The 24,236-nt window shown below is 36.1% G+C and overlaps 2 protein-coding genes across 2 annotated transcripts in view; one reads left to right on the plus strand and one right to left on the minus strand.

Annotated features, from left to right (window-relative positions):
* Nucleotides 1-17,913, plus strand: part of LOC127791870 (nuclear cap-binding protein subunit 1) — a 61,082-nt gene extending 43,169 nt beyond the window's left edge. Inside the window, exons 12-19 of the mRNA XM_052322026.1 lie at nucleotides 7,481-7,549; nucleotides 7,683-7,801; nucleotides 10,847-10,985; nucleotides 11,523-12,020; nucleotides 16,255-16,554; nucleotides 16,914-17,077; nucleotides 17,177-17,288; nucleotides 17,454-17,913. Of these exons, the coding sequence (XP_052177986.1) occupies nucleotides 7,481-7,549; nucleotides 7,683-7,801; nucleotides 10,847-10,985; nucleotides 11,523-12,020; nucleotides 16,255-16,554; nucleotides 16,914-17,077; nucleotides 17,177-17,288; nucleotides 17,454-17,567 (1,515 nt within the window). The 3' untranslated portion in view covers nucleotides 17,568-17,913. The remainder of the gene's footprint in view (nucleotides 1-7,480; nucleotides 7,550-7,682; nucleotides 7,802-10,846; nucleotides 10,986-11,522; nucleotides 12,021-16,254; nucleotides 16,555-16,913; nucleotides 17,078-17,176; nucleotides 17,289-17,453) is intronic.
* An 832-nt stretch (nucleotides 17,914-18,745) lies between these two features.
* On the minus strand, nucleotides 18,746-21,837 carry LOC127791337 (peroxisomal 2,4-dienoyl-CoA reductase [(3E)-enoyl-CoA-producing]-like). Its single transcript, XM_052321138.1, has 5 exons — nucleotides 21,580-21,837; nucleotides 20,876-21,035; nucleotides 20,123-20,292; nucleotides 19,812-20,034; nucleotides 18,746-19,119 (listed from the first exon to the last, which is right to left on the minus strand). The coding sequence occupies exons 1-5, from the start codon at nucleotides 21,778-21,780 to the stop codon at nucleotides 18,959-18,961; spliced, it is 915 nt and encodes a 304-aa protein (XP_052177098.1). The 5' UTR covers nucleotides 21,781-21,837; the 3' UTR covers nucleotides 18,746-18,958.
* Nucleotides 21,838-24,236: the final 2,399 nt, after the last annotated feature.

Genomic DNA, 24,236 nt, shown 5'->3' on the forward strand with positions numbered 1-24,236 from the left:
AAAGGTAATTACCTAGCCTGCACAGGGCCCAATCTCACCAGCACACGCCTATTGCAGTGCCCCTGGCTTCGCTAGCACACGCTCATAACAGTGACCCCGGTTGGCTCTAATGCCAACTATAACAACTTAGGCAACCATCTTCTAAAGGTTGTTGCCTAGCCAACATATATAAGCCCAGCATCCCCCTCCTGGCCAACCAATGTGGGATTCGCCAAGGTCATTCACTGATTGCTACGGACCGAGTCCAAAGGTTGATGGAACCTACGAACAAAATGAGTAATTCGGAATGTGAATCGAAATATAAGTAATAATCCAATTCTACTGAGGTGTAATTTGTGATTATTTTCACCTATGTGTATTAGCATATTGATGTATTGATATATTGATGTACCTGTCAAATGAGAAGTGAAGCATTCGTTGGCTCATTAGCCAAGTGCAAATTTGGAGGACAAAATTCTTTAAGGGGGTGGGGGGTGGGGGGGGAGAAATTATAACTACCCGGAAATGGAGAAGGCTATCGGGTAACAATACGTCACTGATGTTTATGTAACTAGAGGTTGAAATGCCTATCTCAAGGGTGTCATGTGAGTGAAGGTGCCTTCGACGTTAAGGGTACAATAACAACATATTCAGCCTTTATCCCACTATCTGGGCCGGCTACATGAATTCTAGACTTCCATGTATTTCTGTCTTTTTATCATATCTTCATTTAGGTCCATACACTTCATATCAAACTTTAATGTCTCTCCTAAAGTATTCTTGGGTCTTTCTCTACCTCTTTTTTTGACTAATTGTTCCATTTCATCAACTCTCCTCACAAGGGTATCTTTTGGTCTCCTTCTCACATGACCAAACCATCTTAGTCTATTCTCGCTCATCTTTTCCTCGATTAGCACTACTCTTACCTTATTACGAATAACCTCATTTCTAATTTTATCTTTTCTTGTATGGCCGCACATCCATCTTAACATGCTCATCTCTGTTATGCTCGTCTCTTGCTCATGCTGGTATTTGACTGCCCAACATTCTAAGCCATACAACAAGACTGGTCTTATAACTGTCCCATAGAATTTTCCTTTCAATTTTAATGGGATTTTACCATCACATGACACCCCCATGCATTTCTCCATTTTAACCAACTTGCATTAATTCTATGCGCGACATCCTTGTGAATTTCTCCATCTTTTTGAATCATTGATCCCAAATATCAGAAATGGTCTTTTCTTTGTAGGATTTGGTCTTCCAATTTTATTATAACATTCTCCACTCTTGTATTCTTACTAAATTTACATTCCATATATTCTGTTTTGCTTCTACTTAATTTAAATCCCTTAGATTCTAAATTGTTTCTCCACAACTAAAGCTTAGTGTTCACTCCCTATTTTGTTTCATCAACCGACACTATATCATCTACAAATAGCATACACCATGGCATCTCTGTCTGGATGTGTTTAGTGAGTTCATCCATTACTAAAGCAAATAAGTATGGACTTAGTGCAGAACCTTGATGCAGTCCCATTGTAATTTTAAACGGTTCAGTATCCCCCTCCACATGTTCTGACCCTTGTCTCTGCACCGTGATCCATGTCCTTAAAAGCTTGTATATAGGCTATTCGGAATCATTTCTTTTCTAAAACCCTCCATAATACTTCTCTAGGGATCTTATCATAGGCATTTTCTAAATCTATAAACACCATATGAAGGTCCTTCTGATGATCTCGATATCTTTCCATTAGACGCCTCAGTAGGTATATAGCTTTCATCATTGACCTACCAAGCATAAAATCAAATTGATTTTCCGAGACAACTATTTTTTTTCTGAGCCTCTGCTCTATTACTCTCTCCAAAGTTCCGTGGTATGGCCATTAACTTAATTCTTTTGTAATTTTCACAATTTTTAATATCTCATTTGTTCTTGTATGTAGGAACCAAAGTACTCTTCCTCCACTCATCTGGCATCTTTTTTGATTTAAGGATCGCGTTAAATAATTTCGTTAGCCTGGAGATGCCCTCTTCTCCCATGCATTTCCATGCTTCTATTGGTATATTATCCGGTCCCACCGTTTTATGATTTTTCATCTTTTGTAATGCTTTTCTTATTTCATTTGAACTTATGCGTCGATAAAATATATAGCTCGCGTTCCCTTCGGAGTTACTAAGATGTCCCAACCTAACTCTTGTGTCTCCACTATCATTGAATAATTTGTGAAATACTCCTTTCATCTCTCCTTAATCGCTCCTTCATTCACTAATACATTTTGGTTTTCATCTTTTATGCATTTCACTTGGTTTAGATTCCTTGTTTTTCTTTCACTTGCTTTAGCTAATTTATATATATCTATTTCTCCATCTTTTGTATCAGGTCATTTATATGGATTCTCATATGCTTTTGACCTTTCACTAATAGCTCTTTTTGTTGTCTTTTTCGCTTCTTTATAATTTTTTTAATTTTCTTCATTGTTGCACTGATATACAACCTTATAGCAAGTTTTTTTATTTCTAATTTTCAATTGTACATCTTCATTCCACCACCAAGACTCCTTAAAGTTTGGGGCTCTACCATTTGTCTCTCCAAGGACTACCTTTGCCGTGCTTCTCAGGGCAGTAGCCATTTCCCTCCACATTTGGTTTGCCTGTCCTTCTCCATTCCATTCCCTTCTACCCCTTAATTTTTCTTTGAAGATTAGTTGTTTCTCCCATTTTAAATTCCACCACCTAATTTTTGAATTTTGTTTTATGTGATTTTTTCTCTTCCAATTTCTTACTTAGATGTCAAGTATCAAAAGTCTATGTTGAGTAGTCAAACACTCTCCTGGTATCACCTTACAATACTTACAACATAACCGATCATCTTATCTCATGAGGAAGTAATATATTTGGGTGCCTTATGCGACATTTTTATATGTGATTAAGTGTTCGTTCTGTTTTTTGAACCTAGTATTGGTTATGATGAGCCTATATGCCATAGCAAAATTTAGAATAGACTTACCCTCATTATTAATTTCCCCAAATCCATACCCTCCATGTACCTCTCTATAGCCGTTTCCGTCTCTGTCTCTACCCACATGACCATTTAAGTCACTTCCTATAATCATTTTCTCTCTTGGTATCATTTGTATGAGTCCCTCTAGGTCCTCACAGAATTTTGCTTTTATCTCCTTACCTAACTCCGCTTGTGGTTTATATGTACTAAAGATATTCATAGTCATTCTTCCTAGACCAACTTTCACCATAATAATCATATCCCCTATTCTCTTTACATCCACTATCTCATCTATTAAGCTTTTATCCATAATAATCCCCATTCCATTTTTTGGTCGATAATTTCCTATATACCATATTTTATATTTCAATTTCTAATAAAGTTTTTGCTTTTTTCCCTACCCATCTCGTCTCTTGAAGGCACATGATATTAATCTTTCTTCTAATCAATACATTTACAACTTCCATATCTTTACCTGTTAATGTTCTTATGTTCCATGACCCAATCCTTAATCTATGGTTTTGGCTTTGGCTTTGACTTTGAATTTGATTTTGTTTTTTATTTTGATTTTGATTTTGTTTTTGTTTTTGATTTTGGACTAGCTTCTTTACCCACATTCGTCCAAGCAAATGTGGGGACCCTTGCTCATTTGTCACTATATCCGAGCACCGATGCAGCGACCCTATCTCATTTGACACTACACGCGAGTAGTGTAGCGCATCGCTATGAAGGGTCGCGCCCCAACGATTTTTCATAATTTGTCTAGAGTTCATGTTTTGGATTCGACTAGGTTTTACGTTCGTTGTCGACTACCTAACACAACCCTCCTCCTTTATCCAGGATTGGGACCGACAGTGGATAACATCCTTAGGCGGAGTTCTTCGACGTTAAGGGTAACGGAAATTAAATTATTGTAACAGTATAAAGGTGGAGGAATACATGATCATGATAGTCGATGTGTTCGTATAGTGTGAAAAGGCAATGAAAGGTATGATGTGGAATGGTCAAAAGGAGGAAATGGTGTTGCAGGTGGAAAGTCAAAGAAAAAGGATTAAGTTGAAGATTGCAAAGCCCAAAATTAGAGGCATTGGGAAGGGGTTGTCATGCCTAGTTGGGTATGTATATGCGTGAGAAATATGTATTATGATATTAGCAAATTGTGTTGGGAATGCGTGTAAGATATTTGCATTGTGTTGGAAATATGTATATGGGATTGTGGGATGGAAAACTGGGTAGTAGGCAACAGTGTCAGAGGAGGAAGTTGCTGGTGGTCGACAAGTGGGGTGAGGTTGTCGACAGTTGGTGTTGAAGTTGTCGACCGTTTGAGGCGGTTTGAGGGTGTTTGAGAGAAAAATTGTTGACCGATGAAGATGAGGTTGTCGATCGTTTGCTCCAAAATGGGGAAGCTGTCGACTGTTTATAAGCAGGGAGGACTCAGACTGTCGATGAATGCCTTCTGGCTGTCGACCGTTTTTTGTCGGGGCACGATTTTCCAAGCTATCTAGTATATAAATCTAAGAGGGATGGAGGGGAAGAAGTCGGTAAAAGCTTGGAGAAGCAGAGGGTAGCCGAGAGGCGGTGGGTGGTCTCTTCCTTTCTCTTTCTTCTCCTCTTTTCCTTCCTTTCTTCCTCTTTCTCTTTTCTTATTCTCTCTTTCTTTGTGTTCTTTTGGTTTTGGAGCTTCTAGATAGAGGTGGTGTAAGTCCAGTAGGTTGTTTCTTCTCCTTGGTTCGACCATCTAGCATCTCTAAAGGCAAGCTCTACTACCTTCTTTGTTTTAAGAGGCAAGTTCTTGTATTTGGATTGTTTACCATGGCTAGTTCTTCCTTTTATGAAGCAAGATTCTTTATTTTATACCCTTGATGGCTGTAAGTTTACCTTCTTTTGCAGTTGTTGATGCAAGCTCCTATTTCTCCTTCTTGTTTTAATCCTATGATATTTCTATTCTTGAGATTTGATGCAAGAAAATCCCCGTTTTAGTGTAAGGGGCTTGTGTTTGTTGGTTATGCGGAAAGTTTGTAAATCTCTCATGTTTCTCGTCGTGTCATGTCGGACTCCCTTTAAGCCTCAAATAGGGTCTTGTATCACCCTATATTTTCTCGGGAATGATGCTTTTATTGGCTAAGTTACAAGCATGCAAGATTTTGGTGTTGCTTGCATGGAAGTACTTTTGCGCATGTTAGTTTAGGTTGTAGGCGGTAGGGACTGTCGACCGTTTGCTGGAACTGTTGACCGTTCTTGAGGCGATTCCACTGTGGCGGTCGCTCGACTGTGCCAAGCTGTCGATCGTCAGATGTATGGGCGCTGGTTGCCGGCCGTTAGATTGGAAATGCACAAGTTGTCGACCAGGGCTGGAATACTGTCAAGTGTCTTTGCTGGTGTGTGTTTTAATGTCTTGTTTAATGGTTGCATGGACATGGGTGGTAGCATTGGGGGTTTATAAATTGTGTATGCAAGGACATGAGCATCAGAGGGAGTCTAGCATGCATGCCTAGTAGGGCATTTGCATTGCATATATATTCCAATGTGGGCGAAGCATGGCTTGATGCATGGTTTTATGGGGGCCTTGTATTACGTTAATGTTTACACTGTCGTGCATTTTCTATGTGTTGCATTGCATGGTTACTGATGCACGCGACAAACTTATCCGCGAGGTACTTGCGAGCTTCGGCTCGAGATGATGTTATGGGAGCTTTGGCTCAAGAGGTTGTTGTGGGAGCTTCAATTCATGGATATGTGCTAGTCAGTTCATGGTTGTGCACGGGTTTGTATACAGAGCCTTGGGTGCCAGTGTGTCTTATGTGGGACCCTCGGCTCATTATGTGTGCATTGATGCATTGGTATGTTTGTGACCGGTGGGTCAAATTGTGATTCATGGCATAGTTTGTATGTAGTGTGTGGGTAAGTCTACCTCTAACCTTGGCGTAGGGGCATTTGTTGCTGATGATGGTTATGTGTTACTTACTTGCATTGATCGTTCTATCCTATGATGACTCCTGTAACCTCGTGGTTCCATATCGGGAGGCTTGTTGCCTTGATTCTTGTTCATGATTCATGTTGCTTCATATCCATGCCTTTGTATATTATATTTGCTGGGCCTTGTGGCTTATTCTTGTTTCGCATCATTCCAGGTATCAGAAGAGCCTTGGGTGTGAGCCAGTTGTGGCTAGAGTTTTGTGGGTAGCTATGTGTATGGGGCGATCCTAACCAAAAAGATCTTGGGGTGTGCTGGCGAAGCCAGGGGCACTGCAATAGGCTTGTATTGGTGAGACTGGGCCCCATGCAAATTAGGCAATTATCTTTGAAGGTGGTTGCCTAGGTTGTTATAGTTGGTATCAGAGCCAATCGGGGGCACTGCTACGAGCGTGTGCTGGCGAAGCCGAGGGGCACTGTAGTAGGTGTGTGCTGGTGAGACTGGGCCCTGTGCAGGCTAGGCAATTACCTTTAGAAGGTGGTTGCTAGGTTGTTATAAATTCATTGTTACATGAATGCAAAGATGCATTGTGCATGAGGTGAGACAATGAATGGCTGTAGTATGAGTTTGATGTGTGTCACAAATGTTTATATACACTGAGTGGCTTTTTTGACTGGTCTATGTTTCTGAAGGACCTGATAGGCTCTGCAGATTTTGTATCATGAGCATGAGCTAAAATAAGTTTGACATGGGGTTAGGATTGATCAAGGATCTAGAAAATGATAACCTGTATACATGGATTAGGATTATGGTGCCAGATGCAGACATGTGTCCAAAGACATGGGGATATGGATAATTTCAAAATTTTAAATGGTTCTTGCATTTATTTAATGCAATTTTATGAACTAGATTCTTATATACAGGATCTGAGCGTTATACATGGCTTCCCTGATTTTTTAAACACATTTTGAGCCAATATCTGATTAACCATGTCAGACACATCTCATGTTATTTGAAGTGTTAATGATGATGCTGGTAGTCCACCAATTTAGAAGAATATATTTAATAGAGACCAAAGGTGGGTCACCAACCCTAGGGACTAGAATGGCCCTCCTGTTTTGGACAGTAGAACAGGGGAAGGAAAAGTTATGCCCATTCTCTCTCCAGGCATGAGCAGGAACATCCAAATTTCAGACTGAATACATGTACATGACTTAACGGCATATTAAAAAATGTGATCCAATTTGATAGGCTGTGTCTGCAGAAATAGTTTACTGATCACATAGCAATTCAGTCTTGTGTATAGCATGGGGACATGTCTCCCGAACAATAAAACTCAGGCTGAGAAATGACGTGTTGCATAATTTCATTTATCAGAAAATGGTTTTCTTATTTTGATGCATGCATTCATCAGACAAACCTTTCTCAATAACTGACGACAAACTGTTCCTCACTATATATAGATGTTCTTCTTTGTGAATGCACACATTCATGTGTATTGGATTTGTTTTTCCTTCTTTCATTTATGTTGGTTTTGTCCTCTATTGTCTAAAGTGTCATGTTTTTCCTTTTTTCTCCTGCAGCTACTCTTGTTGCCCAATCCCCCATTCAAGCCAATATATTACACATTGGTTATCATTGACCTCTGCAAGGTATTGATACCTGTTCTGCTGATTAAATTTCTACTTGGTTTTTGGCTGCGGATGTACCTTTGAGACTTAAAGAGCACAGTTCTTTTATAAGCTTTCTTGCATTTAAGATTTTGACTCAAAATTCTCATTTTAGGCTCTTCCAGGGGCCTTTCCGGCTGTTGTAGCTGGTGCTGTACGTGCACTTTTTGATAAAATAGCTGACTTAGATATGGAATGCCGAACTCGCCTCATCCTTTGGTTCTCTCACCATTTGTAAGTTCAGGCTTCTGGAATTTTAGTTCCATGCTTATGCAATTTCATCTACTTTTGCATGTATATTTCTTATTGTTGAGGATGTTAATTACAAGTGATGATCTTAAGTTTAATGAACCTTATGCTTCTGGGTTAGTTTCATATACATCTTTAAATTGAAGGTGGATAACCATGTCTTGTTAGTCATCGGTCAAATTTGGTTTGCTCTAATAATCTCCAGATTTGACATGTGCTAGGGGTTTTGAAGTCACCAATCTTGCATTGCTGTACTGCGATGTGGTGCTTGTGTGCATCTATTCATTCTGCATGCACACAAACGGGCCATCCATATTTGATATGTTATATATCTTCATACTCAATGCCCTAAAAAGGAATTCCCAATGCACAACTCTCCTGCTTTGTGAGGGTTCGGAAAGGGTCCTAAACACAGCCTTACCCTTGCCCTTGCTTTGCAAAGTGGATGTTTTCACAACTTGAACCTGTGACCTTGTAGTCACAAGCAAGCAACTTTCATACAAAAAAAAACCTCCATTGACTGTCACAGAGTGGAGAACCTCGTGCATTAGGGATGTCTCTTAATTGGTAATCAGTTAGGAAAGTTTTGGATTCAAGATGATATATACAACAAATCTACAATGAAATTACAACAATCACAAACCTTAATCCCATCTGGTGGGGTGGACTTTATGAATTCTAGACCTTTGGCCATTTCTATCCTTTTGGCTATATCGTCTATAAGGCTGCTATATAATAAAAGGTTTTCTATCTTTTTTTTTTTTTCTCCATCTAGCTCTTACCACCTTTGTTACAGACTCTCTCTATTTTATTGACTTGCCTCACAACTGTGTCTACTAGTCTTTTACTCACATCTGCAAGTTATCTTAATTGCATCTCCTAAATCTTATCTTTAATAGGTGCTGCTCTATCCTTATAACATATAATCTCATTTCGTGTTTTATTTGTCATTGTTTTGAATTTTTGGTGTTGTGAGAATCAGGTTTTTGGAAAGTGCTGTTGCAAGAGTTACTGTTAGGAAGAAGTAGCCCCGTGTTTCGCTAGATCATTTGAGAAACACTTTTATTGTTATGTATTATTGGCCAATGATTAAAAAAGTGTTCTTAACAATCAAGTTATCAAAAAGGACATTTGAGAAAAGTGTTTTTGTAATTAATTTTGTTGGATATAAAACTGCTTTAAACATTTTAAAATTTTTATGATTAAATATTATTTTAAATTTTTGGCTTAGTGGCAAGCAAAGATCCTTTAGATTTCAGGTTCAATTCCTGCTACATGCAGGATTTTCCTAGAATTTTATTTATCCAACTTATTGTTGGCTCTGAGTTGTACTGTAATGATTATATTCACATGAGTGATTCATGTGTATTGAAATTTACTTGTACCCATAAAAAAAACTAAAAAAATCATATTAAGCAAAAACACTTTTATAATTAAAAATAGTATTTAATCATAAAGGGAAACCAGTACCCATCTTTTGATTTGTCATGAACTAAAAAATCTACCAAAAATCATTCAGAAACTAATGATTTTTCAAAGAAAATGTACCAAGCCTTAAGAATTATGACAAAATCATGAACAATTGGACAAATGTAGATTGAGAATGTTAAGGATATGTACGTCGACTGTTTGCAGCAAATTATTTGAGGACTGAAGCCTTTTTTTCTTTTGCATTATAACTGTAAAATATGTGAAAATTGTGAAATATCATGATGAGAGTCGGTGAAAAGAGCTTGGTCTGTGAGGTTTCTTGTTGGATATATTATGTGAATATGTATTCTTTGTCGATTTGTTTATAAGGATATAGAACAAGAATTGAAGGCGATTGATGAGAGTAATGTCTAATTTTAAGCACTGATTGTGGGTAACTTTGAGTGAAAATAATTCTATTATTTGCTTCTCTTTTGTTTGGCAGTAGAAGTTTCAAATTTTTGCTTCTACTCTGATTATTACTATTTTTTAAATTTGGCCAAACACCATAAAAAAAAAAAATTATGAAAGTGTTTTTGTTGAAAACGAAAGCACTTTTCTAGATGCCTGATACATTGGCAAAGCAGAGGCTTGGTGTTTCTTGTCATATTTTGCACTTTCGGTGCATAACTGCCCAACATTTAAGCTATGCAATAAGGATGGTCTTATAACTATCCAATAAAATTTTCCTTTTTAACATTAAAGGGATCTTATCTTATACAACAGCAACGACATGCCAACCTTTATCCCACTGTGGGATTTCAACTCTAAAGGGATTTTATATTGCATATAATATTGGACATACTTTTCCATTTTTACCATCCTGTCCTGATTCTATGAGTAGCATGTTCAATATTTCCCCCCTCTTTTGTGAACTACTGATCAAAGATAAATGTATATTGAAGAATTGAGAAAAATTCTTTGGAATAAAAAATTTTCACTTGGCTTATAGTTCCGGAATTATATAACTATATGTTGAGTGAATGCAGAACCTGAAACCCAAATACAAGAGTAATCCCAATTACCGAAATCAATATCATTAATTAACGTCAATAATCAAAGCTGCCTTCAATTACAATCCAAAAGAACTATTTATAGACAACTAATAGATAAAAATCTACTCTAACTAGGATTCCTTATTCCATTCTAATTAGGATTCTACTAACTAAAGGAAACAAAAAGATAAAAGAAACCAAAAGAAATTAGGAAATAAACTAAAATAGGAAATAAATTAAATAGATAAAATAAACAATACTAATTCCTAAAATTTACTTTTCTGTCATACATCATTCAGTTATAAAAAAATTTAGACATCTTAAAAAGAAATGCCACTGGTACTTGAATTTGCAAATGTCAATTTGAGAACATTTTATGATTGAAGAATTTGTCAAGGCTCACTTTCTTTTTACTTTTTTCAACTATGATATATGCCTTGTATTCAACGTCTTTTACTCTTCTTTCCTTTAGTTGGCTGGAATATTGGCCTTTTTTTAATTTTTGAATAATGACTATTAGTGCTTTTTATTTGTTATCTTTTTGGGTGGCTTATTGATTTTGCAGATCAAACTTTCAATTCATTTGGCCCTGGGAAGAATGGGCTTATGTCTTAGACCTTCCAAAATGGGCCCCACAACGCATATTTGTTCAGGAGGTTTTGGAGAGAGAAGTCCGTTTGTCATATTGGGACAAAATTAAGCAGGTAGTAGGACGTGCTGAACTGCAATTACCTCCAATTGAATGTTTTGCATATCAGTTGTTCCTTTTCGGAAATTAGATTGGAATTGTGTAACTGGGTGAGGTAATGCAGTGGGTTCTTTTAAATCTTCTCCTGAATGTTGAGAGAAAGAACAATAATCAATTGCCACAACGAGTAATTCATGTTTTCTGCATGCAGTAAGTTTCACTATGAAGACAATATATTGAGTTCCATTCAATGCTATTACTACATGCTGCATTGCTTAATTCACTTTTGAAGTTACATTTGTGACTCTGGTGAGCCTGGGTGTAACTTCACTAGATGATTTCATTAGTAGACACTGGAAGGGGGTAACCAGTTATGTTAAGTGACTCCAACTAATTTAGTGGACTAATTTGCCTTGGTTTTTGCCATGCAAGATGGAAGTGTGAGAGAATTTTGGGTTTCCCCCTATTGTGAAAAATAGTAGGCTTCTTGCTGTAGCCTGCATGATAGCTACTTGCTTTAACTTTTTTTCCATTGGTAATTTTGTCTCTGTAGAGCATTGAGAATGCCCCTGCATTAGAGGAGTTGCTTCCTCCCAAGGGTGGACCAAATTTCAAATATGGTGGTGAGGATGATAAAGATGGAAACGAACATACTCTTTCCATGGAACTCAATGGCATGGTGAAAAGGAGGCAAACTGCTCGTGAAATTATTTCATGGGTGGAAGAAAATGTCCTCCCAGCTCATGGTTTTGAAATTACACTCAGGGTAATTGTTCAGACCCTTCTTGACATAGGTTCAAAAAGCTTTACTCATTTGATCACTGTCTTGGAGCGGTATGGCCAAGTAATTTTAAAGATTTGCCCCGATGAGGACAAGCAAGTCATGTTGATAGCTGAAGTGAGCTCCTACTGGAAGAACAGCTCCCAAATGACAGCTATAGCCATTGATCGAATGATGGGTTATCGTCTTATATCTAATTTGGCTATTGTGAGATGGGTCTTCTCTTCCGCAAACATTGAGCAGTTTCATACTGCTGATCGTCAATGGGAGGTACACAACTGTTTTATCTGCTATGTACTGCTAACATTTATTTCTTTCTTTTGTTTTCTAGAAGAAATTACTGTTCTTATATGCCTGGTTATTATGCACTCTGAGCTAAGCTTCTGAAATGTATGCTTATTTGCAAACCTACTGGTGAAGCTGTGGAGGATGTTTTTCAATGGAAAACATATAGTTCCATGGCCAATCTGGAATGAAAGCCCTTTTTTAGTTGTGTACAACCCATTTTCTTATGTTCCAACAGCTATGGCATCCCAATTTTAGTTATCTGAGAGGCCTCATCCATAAGGTTGTGTAATTAATGATCTGACTCCAAGGGAAACATGACCTGAGAAAATTCATTTCCTGAGTCAAGTTCTCTATGTTTGAAAAGATCATATACCCAGATTGCATTTCAAATATAGGCCTTGACCCATCTCCTCCAGCATGGCTAGAAAAAAACATAGAATGGGTACATTTACATTCATGTTCATAATCCTCCTTTCATGCTTAAGTTCTCCCTCTGGTTTATGTCTTGATCGACTCTATCCAATTTACTGAAACTTTAATTTCTCTTTTTTTTTATTAATGAGATTTTAATTTCTTTTTCCCCCCTGTTTAGTCTCAGAATGTTATTATTTACTCTGTTATTCGTGGTAGTTGATAGTCATCCTTATTTTTTGTCTTTTAACATTCATGTATACATTGAAATAAAAAGGAATATCATTGTCATGTGCCTCAGGATTTGCCAAATTAATGCTTTTGGTTGTCATTTTCATGCTAAGCCACCGTTCAAAATCAAACGTGGTCATAATAACATGGAGGGCTTTCAAGAATTTGTATAAATGGTACTTGCACATTTTTTTGTATAAAACATGCACAGTTAGACAACTTGATGATTGATTAGAGAAACATCTTTCACTTTATTTGCATTGATACCTCCACAATCTCTGCTGAGTCAACCATTTCACTTTCTGGTTTCTTTTCTTTCAGAGAGTTAAGTTCTTGAATTTAGCTGTCTTTTATCTCTAACATGCCTCCATTTTAGGTTGTTATTATTGTGCAAAATGCCATGTAATTTTAAGAGTATCCTTTTGTGCAAGTATGGTTTTTTTGTGTTTCCCATCCTCAATCAGTAAACTGACAGATTTATGCAGTAAACGTACCTTTTTGGTACCATACGTTTTTTTTAAAATCAAATAATTGGTTTTCTTCTTTGTTTTACATGCATTATCACAGCAGATTGTTTGGAGTCTCTTCTTTTCCATATTTGGTATTCAAGGTGTGATGCCATGCTCTGTTTTTGGTATGTTTTAGTGGTGGGGTGAGCTTACCCGATTCATAGGTTGGGCAGAGTTTTGAATGTAGTCTCCTGTTTTGTTATATGTGAACTCTATGGAGAGAGTACAGTAGGAAGTCTTCTGATGGAGTAGAGCAATTTGTTGCTATAATATCTGGAGTGGTGGTGGACTGTTATGGTATGTGGAATGGGAACAAAAACCTGGTATGCCACATGGAAAGGTATCGAGATCATCAGAAGGACTTGTATATGGTGTTTATAGATCAAGAAAAGCCTTATGATAGGGTCCCTAGAGAAGTATTATGGAGGGTTTTAGAGAAGAAAGGAGTCCAAATAGTCTATATACAAGCTCTTAAGGACATGTATCACGGTATAGAGACAAGGGTCAGAATATGCGGAGAGGATACTGAATCGTTTAAAATTACAATGGGACTGCATCAAGATTCTATACTAAGTCCATACTTATTTGCTTTAGTAATGGATGAACTCACTAAACACATTTAGACAGAGGTGCCATGGTGTATGCTATTTGCAGATGACATAGTGTTGGTGGATGAAACAAAAGAGGGAGTGAACACTAAGCTTGAGTTGTAAAGAAACAATTTAGAATCTAAGTGATTTAAATTAAATAGAAAGAAAACAGAATATATGGAATGTAAATTTGGTAAGATTGCAAGAGTGGAGGATGTTATAATAAAATTAGAAGACCAAATCATACAAAGAAAAGACTATTTTCGATATTTGGGATCAAGGATTCAAAAAGATGGAGAAATTCATGAGAATGTCACGCATTAAGGCAGGTTGGCTAAAATGGAGAAATGCATGGGGGGTGTTATGTGATGGTAAAATTTCATTAAAATTGAAAGGAAAATTCTATAGAACAGCTATAAGACCAGTTTTATTGTATGGCTGAGAATGTTGGGCAGTCAAATACCAACATGAGCAAAAAATAAGCGTAGCGGAGATGAGAATGCTAAGATGGATGTACAGCCATGCAAGAAAACGACACGTGCTGGTATTTTGGGTCTGCTTCAATTTGGGATAGGTCATTTAAGAAAGAGGATTCCCCTCTAATCAAGAAATTAAGCGCTATTAGAGACAGTTTAATTCTCTCGGAAGGGTCCAGTGCGACTGCTATATAGAGGCTATCCAGCTGGGTCAGTGGCGGCCATTTGAGTATTAAAGCTGCGTATGATTTCTTCCGGCCAAAGGGGAGTAAAATATGCTGGGCTAAGGACGTCTAGTGTAAAGCGGTAACTCCAAAGCATGCTTTCATCACGTGGTTGGGGGCTAAATCCAGACTTTTAACAAAGGACAAACTATTGTTCTTAAACATTAGCTATGAATGCAGCCTACGTGGCACTGTGGATGAATCGGTTAACCACCTATTTTTTCAGTGTGCTTTCAGTGCAACAGTTTGGAAGCATATCAGACATTGGTTTGGTATTTCTCGTGCCATGTCAACTGTTTTGAGTGGCCTGAAGTGGATCAAAAAGGAAGCGAGGGGCACGTTTTGGCATAACAAGATTAAGCAGACAACATTTCCCAGCACCATTTATTACTTATGGGCAGTGAGAAATCGTGGGATTTTTTAAGGCTGTAAGCCGTTAGCTTGTAATGTTATCAATAGGATTAAAACACATGTATACAGGGTTTTATTTACTTTGTATTCTCACGTTTTAATCCATCTTGACTTGTGTGCTATGGGTCCATAATGGGGCCTCTTTTGTCTTACTTGGGTATGCCTAGTGTATACTGTATAGTTCTTTTTGATCAATATATTTACTCATTTACCGATAAAAAAAAAAGATAAAATTAGAAATAAGGTTATTCGTAATAAGGTAGGAGTAGTGCCAATTGAGGAGAAGATGAGAGAGACTAGACTAAGATGGTTTGGTCATGTGAGAAGAAGACCAAGAGATGCGCCTATGAGAAGAGTGGATGAAACGGAACAATTAGTCAAAAAAAGAGGTAGAGGTAAATCCAAGAAGATTTTGGGAGAAACATTAAAGTTTGATATGAAGTGTATGGACCTAAATGAAGATATGATAAAAAACAGAAATACATGGAAGTCTAGAATTCATATAGCCGACCCCACATAGGGGGATAAAGGCTGGATGTGTTATTGTTTATAATATAAGATAGGTTACCATCTATTTTTCTGTTGGCAATTCAGTATCCAGCCAAGTAATACAATCTAGTCTATTGTTTGTTGAAATTTATCGTATAATAATCATACAACATATTTTGTAACATGACAATCAAGTTCCTTTCTTTCAAGCCAAGTCCTTTCTGTTCATTGTAAGTGTGTATTTTCCTCATAGGAAACCATTTAAAAGAATAAATATAGAAGCTTTGGTATTGATAGGATAGGTGATTTCACCATTGTGGGACACCAAGATGCAAATGTATCATATTTTGGAATGTGCATATCAATAGGCAATTAACTAGGGTATTATCATTTTCTTTTCCCTTTTTGCTACTTAGGTATTATCATTTTCTGGTAGCATAGATCTGTCACGTTTTTGAAGAGAACCATTTTTGAATCTTGATTGCCTTTTATGGTGGATAAAGGAGGATAGAGCCCTTTTTGTTCATTTTATTGATGTTTTGTCATGCCTATAGATACCATAGGTTTTCTTGCATGGGGGCTCAACCTTTTTTTTCTTCTTAATATATTGTTGCTTATAAATATAATCAGTCATCTTCCATTTGCATTTCGCCTTTGAGTTGGAAGTCTGCACAACTATTGTAATTATTCCACTTGATCAGGAAAATTTTCTATTTTCTGTTATTGCAAACTAAATTTCAAGGGATGCATCTCTTAACATATTTTTTGATGTTTGTGATTTAATTTCTGTATTTAGTGCCTTTTTTTTCCCGAAGAATATATCAACCCTGTTGACTAGTTGTTAATGTTACTTGTGGCCTATTGCTTGTTCACAGATTCTTAGAAATGCTGTTAATAAGACCTACAATCGCATTTCTGATCTAAGGAAAGAGATTTCAGCTCTCAAGAAAGGTGTGGTGTCAGCTGAGGAAGTTGCAAGTAAAGCTAAAGCAGAGTTGGATGCTGCTGAGTCAAAGCTTACACTTGTTGATGGTGAACCCGTTCTAGGAGAAAACCCTGTTAGACTGAAGCGTTTGAAAGGAATTGCTGAAAGAACCAAAGAGGAGGAGGTGTCTGTTCGTGAATCTCTAGAGGCAAAGGAAGCACTACTTACCCGTGCTCTTGATGAAATTGAGGTAGCTGTTACAAACTTATTCATTGTTTTTCTTTCCCCTATGAAAAGATCTATGAGAGAACATTCCACACCCAGAAGTATCGTCAAAGATTTTGAAATTTCATGGACAAGAATTTTCTTTTCCGTGGCTATTGTTTCCTTATTTGTTGTTGAATGAAAAGATAGTGGGACAAATCCGTGTCATGTTGTTGTTAATGAAAAGAGAAATTTTTGCCATAAAAAGGATTTCCATTTCCACCTTGTCTGGCCATCACAATGGTATGGATCATTTTTGCTTGCAAATGCATGTGAGGGGGCACACTCATGTTGCATCATTTCCTTCAGTATTTAGCTTATTTTCTGTTTAAATGGCATGTGCAGGGACTGTTCCTTTCATTGTTCAAAAACCTCTCAACTGTTCTGATGGAACGTCTACACGATGCATTTAGAGATGGAACATTTCAACAATCCAGGCGGCAAGCAGATGAAATGGCGATTGACCTTGAAGATTCATCTGCAATGGACTTGGACAAAGAGAAGAAAAGGTGCTTCCCCCTCTTTTCCTCTTTAATAATAATAATAACAATATTGTTGCAAATGGAAGATCTAATCACGTTTTTACTTCGCCGTGTTACTTCTAATAGTCATTCAAATGGTGAGAGGACCGGCAATGTTTACAATGTGGGCGAAAAGGAGCAATGGTGTTTATCAACTTTGGGTTATGTGAAGGCCTTTTCAAGGCAGTATGCTTCTGAGGTTAGTGCTGTTTGCAGGAACCAATCTCACTTCTTGCTTTAGAATGTTTGTTTGCCCCACGTCTGTGGCTCTTATCTAACTACTCTAAAATCATTTCTTAAATCTATTTTTAATCAGCTGCTCTATGTGTGTGTACGATGATGTTTTTATGGTGATGTTGAATAGATATGGCCCCACGTGGAGAAGCTGGACGCAGAGGTACCACTAACAGAGACTGTGCACCCTCTTTTTCGTAAGGCTGTCTATGCTGGGTTACGTCGCCCTCTAAATGAGATGTGACTCTGACCTGCCCCAATTTTGGTTGGTGACTCTCTCTCTCTCTCTCTTTACATACGACCTTGTAGTTTCGTGTAAAATTACTAGAGAAATGTAGAAAGAGTTGAAAGTTGGGGTTGGAAGCCTTAGTTGGGCATTATTGATATGTGGGGTGCCTTGTTTGTACTAATATTTGTGGTGGTCTAGCTGCTTTTGTATGCAAGAGTAGGTATCTCGTTGACATGATTTTATGTATTACTTCTTACTAGCGGGAGTAGCAGTTATATACTGCCCTTACAAGGAGGGCCTCTTTACTCCTCTTTTCTCTCAAGAGAGATTGATTATATGCATTAGTTCCAGATAAGAGTTATATATATGTGTGACATGGGCTCACATTGTTTTTGTTTAAATTGTACTGACCATTATATTTTTAAAAATAATACTCTTTACCTCTTTTAACATTTATGCAACATCCAAAATGACTATTGGCTTCCCTTGACTTTGTTTATGGTGTAACACTAAATTTCTGATTGTTAATTAGTATGGACTGTTAAAAACGTTTTTTAAGTCTCTCCTCTCTCCATACAATGTATTTATCAAGAAACAAAAAAAAATTACTCCATGCCAAAATAGGGTTGAAAATGAATCAATCTGTTTGCGAGTGGATTAGTGACATAAGTTCATTCAAATTCATTTGTTAAAATAATCGAGTTGATCTTGAACTTAATTTTAAATTTTAATTTATAAACAATGTGTTTGAATTTAGTAAAATTTAATTTTTAAAATTTCTGTATATCTTTAATTAAAAACTCATGAATAATAATATGCTTGATCGAAAGTGAATAAACTACTTGATTAAAAATTAAGTAGTGACTCGTGAGTAAATATATTAATATATTTATTTATAATTTTATAAATATATTATTATATATATTAATTTAATTATTTAATATAATATAATATATAAAATAAAATAAAACACTAAATTAGGTTTAAGCATCATTTTTGACAAAATCAATATTGCTGAGCGGTTGGCTCAAGAACTGGTTTTTAGGCTCAAGTGCCCGTTAGCGAGCCTCCACTCGAATTCAACCTCGCAGACTCAGTCTCAAGTCTAAAAATTGTCTCACAAACCAAAGTTAAGCTTAGCGTAATTCATATTGGCTCGATTCAATTACAATTCTAAGCCAAGACAAACAAGATTGAGAGAAATATATATGGTGTTTCTCCATATGGCCAACGACCAACAGTTGAACATAATAATATAGTTAATCCATTGTTTCACCATAATCCATTCATCTAATGGATAGAGAAATGGGTGAATATAGAATTAAGTTGGGGCATTGAAATATTTGTGAGGAACATAAAAATATAAGCGATTTGATAGAATTATTATAGGTTAGAAGAGTGGTTGGTCATAGCTTGGCTTTTGGAACGCCAACAAGAGCAGATTCACCTCTGGATCTCTTTTCCACGGTGCGGGAAAGCTGCTTCACTTGCTCTTTCGGTAGATGGCGCGGCTGACTCAGCCACAGCCCTCCATCCACCACGAGTATCGTCCCATTTATGAATTTACCTGCATGATATTACAACTCATGTTGAATTATTGAAAAACAATGAAATCTAAGAAGCCAAACATTTTTGCCACTATGCTTTTATTTATTTACTTTTTTTGCCACTATACTTTTTATGTTTTTTTGTTTTTGTTGTTCTTAGATCTATATTTTTGAGTTAATTTAACCCATATATTTTGATGTATAAAAAAATAACTAAATTGACTCATTTTAATTTTTTTTTTACACATCAAAGTATATGAGTTAAATTAATTCAAAAATATAGATACATAAATGTAATTGAAATAATAAAAAAGTTCGGATTGCCACGAAAAAAAAATCGAAGTACAAGAATTAAATTAATTTGAAAATGTACACAAAAAAAAACATAAAAGTACAAGGACAAAAATATAAATTTGGCCGATCTTAGAAAGATAAAACTGAAACTTCTCAAGTCTGAGAGAGAGAGAGGGAGAGAGAAAGCACATGTTGGAATGTTTGAAACAATCATCATCTACTAAGAGAGGTCAGTCAGTTACATATATTGTGTAGAGGTGACAAAAATACCAGAGCATCAAGTGGTTAGAAGACAAGTAAAACTATCAAGAATACCATACAGAACGCTAGATAGATCAATGCAAAGCAAAATAGATGAAGAAGTTGGGATAAGATAAAGAAGCTGCATCGAAAGATAAAGGGAGGTGATTCTACTGACCAGCATCAGAAGCGAGGTAGAGGGCAGCCATCGCAATATCCCATTTCTCCCCGAGTTTATATAGGGGCATGTAGTCTCTGGCTTTGCTATCTATCTCCTCAGGAGCAAGTTTGCCCATTCCAGGAGTATCAGCTATGGGCCCTGGTGCAATTCCATTGACTCTGATATCATAGTCCGCGCCCCACTCTAGTGCCAAGTTCCTGGTTATGGCATCAACAGCTGCCTGGTGGCGAAAGAAAATATGTGATCATTCATGAAAAGAAAAGAAAAGAAAAGAAATTTTTATTACCAGGAACATATATGTAACAAACCTTGGCTGCAGACACATGGATTTGATACCAAGATGCAGTATAATGCAGAGTAGCACTGATGTTAACGATTGTTCCACCACCAGATGAGTACCTTCCTGGCCCTCCTTTCTTAAGATACTTAAGGGCTTCACGGCACATTGTGAATGTTCCAACAGAATCAATATCCATAACTGCAAAAGTTATTTCGCATGCCGACACTTAGATCAAGCTATTCCACATTCTAAAAGAGTTTTCAAGCGTCAACCGGTGTGCTCTAAAGCTGGGCTCTCTTCTTATTTATTTTCTCAAAACCTTCATTAAATTTTTCTCGAAAGAGATTTTGCTTAAGAATTAAACTCGATACTGTCTGGCAAGTCAATTTACAAAACTATTATACTGAACAAATCGTTCTAAATTTCGTTTGATATTAAATCGTCAAAAAGAAGGAACTTAATAGATTTAAAATATCACAATAACTGTGGATGGCATATCGATTTCCGTATTTGTAGACTCTATGTTGCAATGATATGTAAATGACAATTAGGTGGCTCTGTTGCAAGGAAACCATGCTTGAGGAGATGGAATGCCCTTCGAATGCCATGGATAGTATTCTTCTTTGAAAGAAAAATTTTCAATGTCCAGGCAATAAGGAGACACAAAAAGAAAATATTTAATTGCTAAAGTCTGAATCTATAGGGCTGATTATGCATGAAGGATGAATGAAGTGTAATAGCAAAATGATTAGGTTCATGGCAACAGTCAGGAAACCTTCACCTGTCCGAAACCCATTAGAAGATAGATCCTCAGATGAAACAAGAAAATTGCCAGCTGCAGCATTAACCAGAATGTCAAGCCTGCCAAAATGTTTAACAGTTGACTCCACAACTCTCTTTGCATCTTCTTGTTTGCGAACATCCCCCTCGAACCCAATAGCCTGAGACAAGAAATAGCTTATGATATAAGAAATCCTATAACTGTTGGTAACTAACAGATTACAAACCCCACAAAGATGATTTTGAACTGAAATAATTGCTCTTGAACTGAAAGCTGGAAGCCAGTGTGACAGGTTCGCTCAAACTTAAAGCAAAAAACTGTCAGTCGTCATCGGCTGCACCTTATCCTAACCAAGCTAGGGTCGGTGGCAGACCATTCATAAAATATTGGTGACTTCTAAGCCACGACCCTAATCAATTTGAGCAATTAGTGGGTCAGACAATTGTAAGAAAAAACGTAAGGATTCAACAAAGCAATCAGATAAATACAATAAGGCAACATGAACAGAAGCGCCCATGAAGGTAGAAAAGGGCAAGGAAAACCGAAAGCTCGGAATTTGGAGAAAAATTCATCTACAGGAATTGGGAAATGGAAAATAAACCCTTGGAGGACACAAGCAAGAGCGCGTAACAACCATTACCGAGCACCAAATCAGAAAAGGAAAATAATCGAAAACAGAATAGAAGAAGAAGAAGTGATTGTACGGGAATAGATAGGGATCGGAGAGTGGAGACGGCGGCGTCGAGAACATGGTTGCGACGGCCCATGATGACGACGGAGGCTCCATGTTTGCCTAACTGCTTGGAGATCTCTAAGCCAATTCCAGAACCACCTCCCGTCACCAGTGCCACTTTCCCTTTCACTATATCATCCTTGAACGGCGACGGCGACGGCGACCACGCCATTTTCCACTCTCTCTCTCTCGTCCTCTTACCAGCCGCCTAAATTGATTCTAAGACTGATAATTTTCAAACTATTATTAAGAGTCTTGCTACAGGGCTGAGAGCCTTATAGCTTACAAAAGGAGGATAAATAGACAAAATTACCCTCTCAAATTTTGTAAATTTACAAAGCATCGTCCCTGCCCTTGCCCTGCTCTCTGCTGCAACGACGCGAGGTGAGGAGAGGCAACAATGGAGACGAGGCAACGACGATATGGCAACGAGATGTCAAGGAGAAACGAAGACAACAGAGATGCGGCCATGAAAGGGGAACGACTGTTGGCGAGGACAAGGCGAGACGGCCATGTCAGAGAGATGAGGCAAGGCGACAGCAGCGAGGCACGACGGCGAAGCAAGGCGGCAGCCATGGCAAATGAGACGCACTAGAACAGAGGGAATCCATGGAATGGGGAAGGAGAAAGCGGGCGTGGGGGCAAAATTGACTTTTAGCCCCCATTCGATAAAGTCATCGGTAAGCCCGTCAGGCTTTCTAGCATTTTTCCTATTATTAATTTTTTAAATAATTTAATAAAATACAATTATTTTTAAATTATTTAACAAACTATTATTTTTCCATCTCAACATGCCATGTTGATGGGTATGTTTATTGACGAGCCCTCGTTGATGGAAGTAGTAATTAGTAAGTTACAATTTATGAAACATGAAAATGGCTCGAAGTTGTCATTTTGTATTTTTAAACTTTTTATAGTTTTAAAAATAAAAAAAATGTAATAAAATATTTTTTGAGTCATTTTAACAATTTACATAACATTCTGAGACATTTCGCAAATTATATAAAATGATTGAAAATGTGTTTCTAGCTACGAAATTCACGAATCCCTTTCAGTCGTTAGAATTTACGATGACATAATAAAAATATGAATGTGCAGCGACAATAATATATAACTGAGATGTAACATGCAGTAACGATCGGTGGTAAAAAGTAAGTAGGTAATAGTTGAGGCAACAATGATAGTTGAGACAACGAGAAAGTTGATGGAAAGAGACGAGATGATAGCGGCAGCGAAGGTCAGTTACTGCCTATTAGAGAAAAAAAAGAAACATACAAGAGACGGCCAGGGGAATGGAAGAAATATGAGATAGAAAAATAGAGTGTTTTGGAAAAAATGAGACATAAATGATAAAATATACGTATGTATAGATTATTACAAAAAAGAGGAATATGATGATATGTATATATATATATATATGTTAAATAATAATATTTATTTATTTTTAATTATTAAATTTAATTTATTTACTGTTATAACACTGATACCAGCACATTCTCACTCTTGATTTACTTCTAAATTAATTACAGTAAAAATATTATTAATTGGTATTTTTTATTTTGTATAAAAAAAAGATATTGACTATTAATTTTTATTTATTATTTATGTTTATTTATATTATATTTGAATTTTTTTATATTAAAAATTATATTTACAAACAAAAATATGTATTTTTTAATTTACTATTTATCCCATATTTTCATTTTCTATTTTTTTTGAAAAATTACCATTTCCTTGTTTCTATTTTGTATCAAAAACATTTTCCGTATTCGTTAATGTGTAACTTAAGTTACAATAAAATATATTTAAAAAAATATAATAAAACACGTTATTTTTTATAATAAATTTAATTCACTCTAATTTTTACAGTTAACACGGTATCTTGTTACACTTTTTCATTAATACAAAGGCAAATTTTTCATACATAATTGAAGATCACAAAATTAATAAATTGTAAATAACGTAAAATGGATGAATTATCTCTATCTTATTTTATTATTTATTTCATTTATTTTTACCTTATTGATCTTTAATGTAAACTCAAAATCATTAAGTTGCATTAGCAAAACCTAACTGTTAGCCAAGTTACTCATATTAATTAAGTTTTGATAATTAATAAAAATATTTTTATGATATAAATATTTTTTCTAATTTATGTAAAAAGTAAATTTATTTTGAATTAAAAGATAATTACTTTTAGATATGTTTTATTATTTTAATCATTTATGTATTCAAATCTTATATTTAAATTTTTTAATTTTGAATTAAATGAGAATTATTTTTAAACACATTTTCTCTTATTTATACAAAAAATAAATTTATTTTGAATTAAAGGAAATTGCTCTTAGACATGTTTTATTGTTTTAATCATTTATGTCTCAAAATCTTATATTTGAATTTTCAAATATTGATTTCTTATGCAAAAAGTAAATTTATTTTGAATTAAATATGAGACATGTTTTCTTATTGTTTGAGAAAATCTAAACATTTTTTGAATCTCAAACTTCATATTAACCATTTATTTAGTGGTTAAAATGTTTATAAATATCCTAAAACTTATTTTTTGAGTATCCAAATACTCCAATTGCATATTCAAAACACCCGAAAGTTCTCAAACACTATAAAGTA

The sequence above is a fragment of the Diospyros lotus genome, chromosome 15 (genome assembly GCF_014633365.1).
Source record: "Diospyros lotus cultivar Yz01 chromosome 15, ASM1463336v1, whole genome shotgun sequence".
Lineage (NCBI taxonomy): Eukaryota > Viridiplantae > Streptophyta > Magnoliopsida > Ericales > Ebenaceae > Diospyros > Diospyros lotus.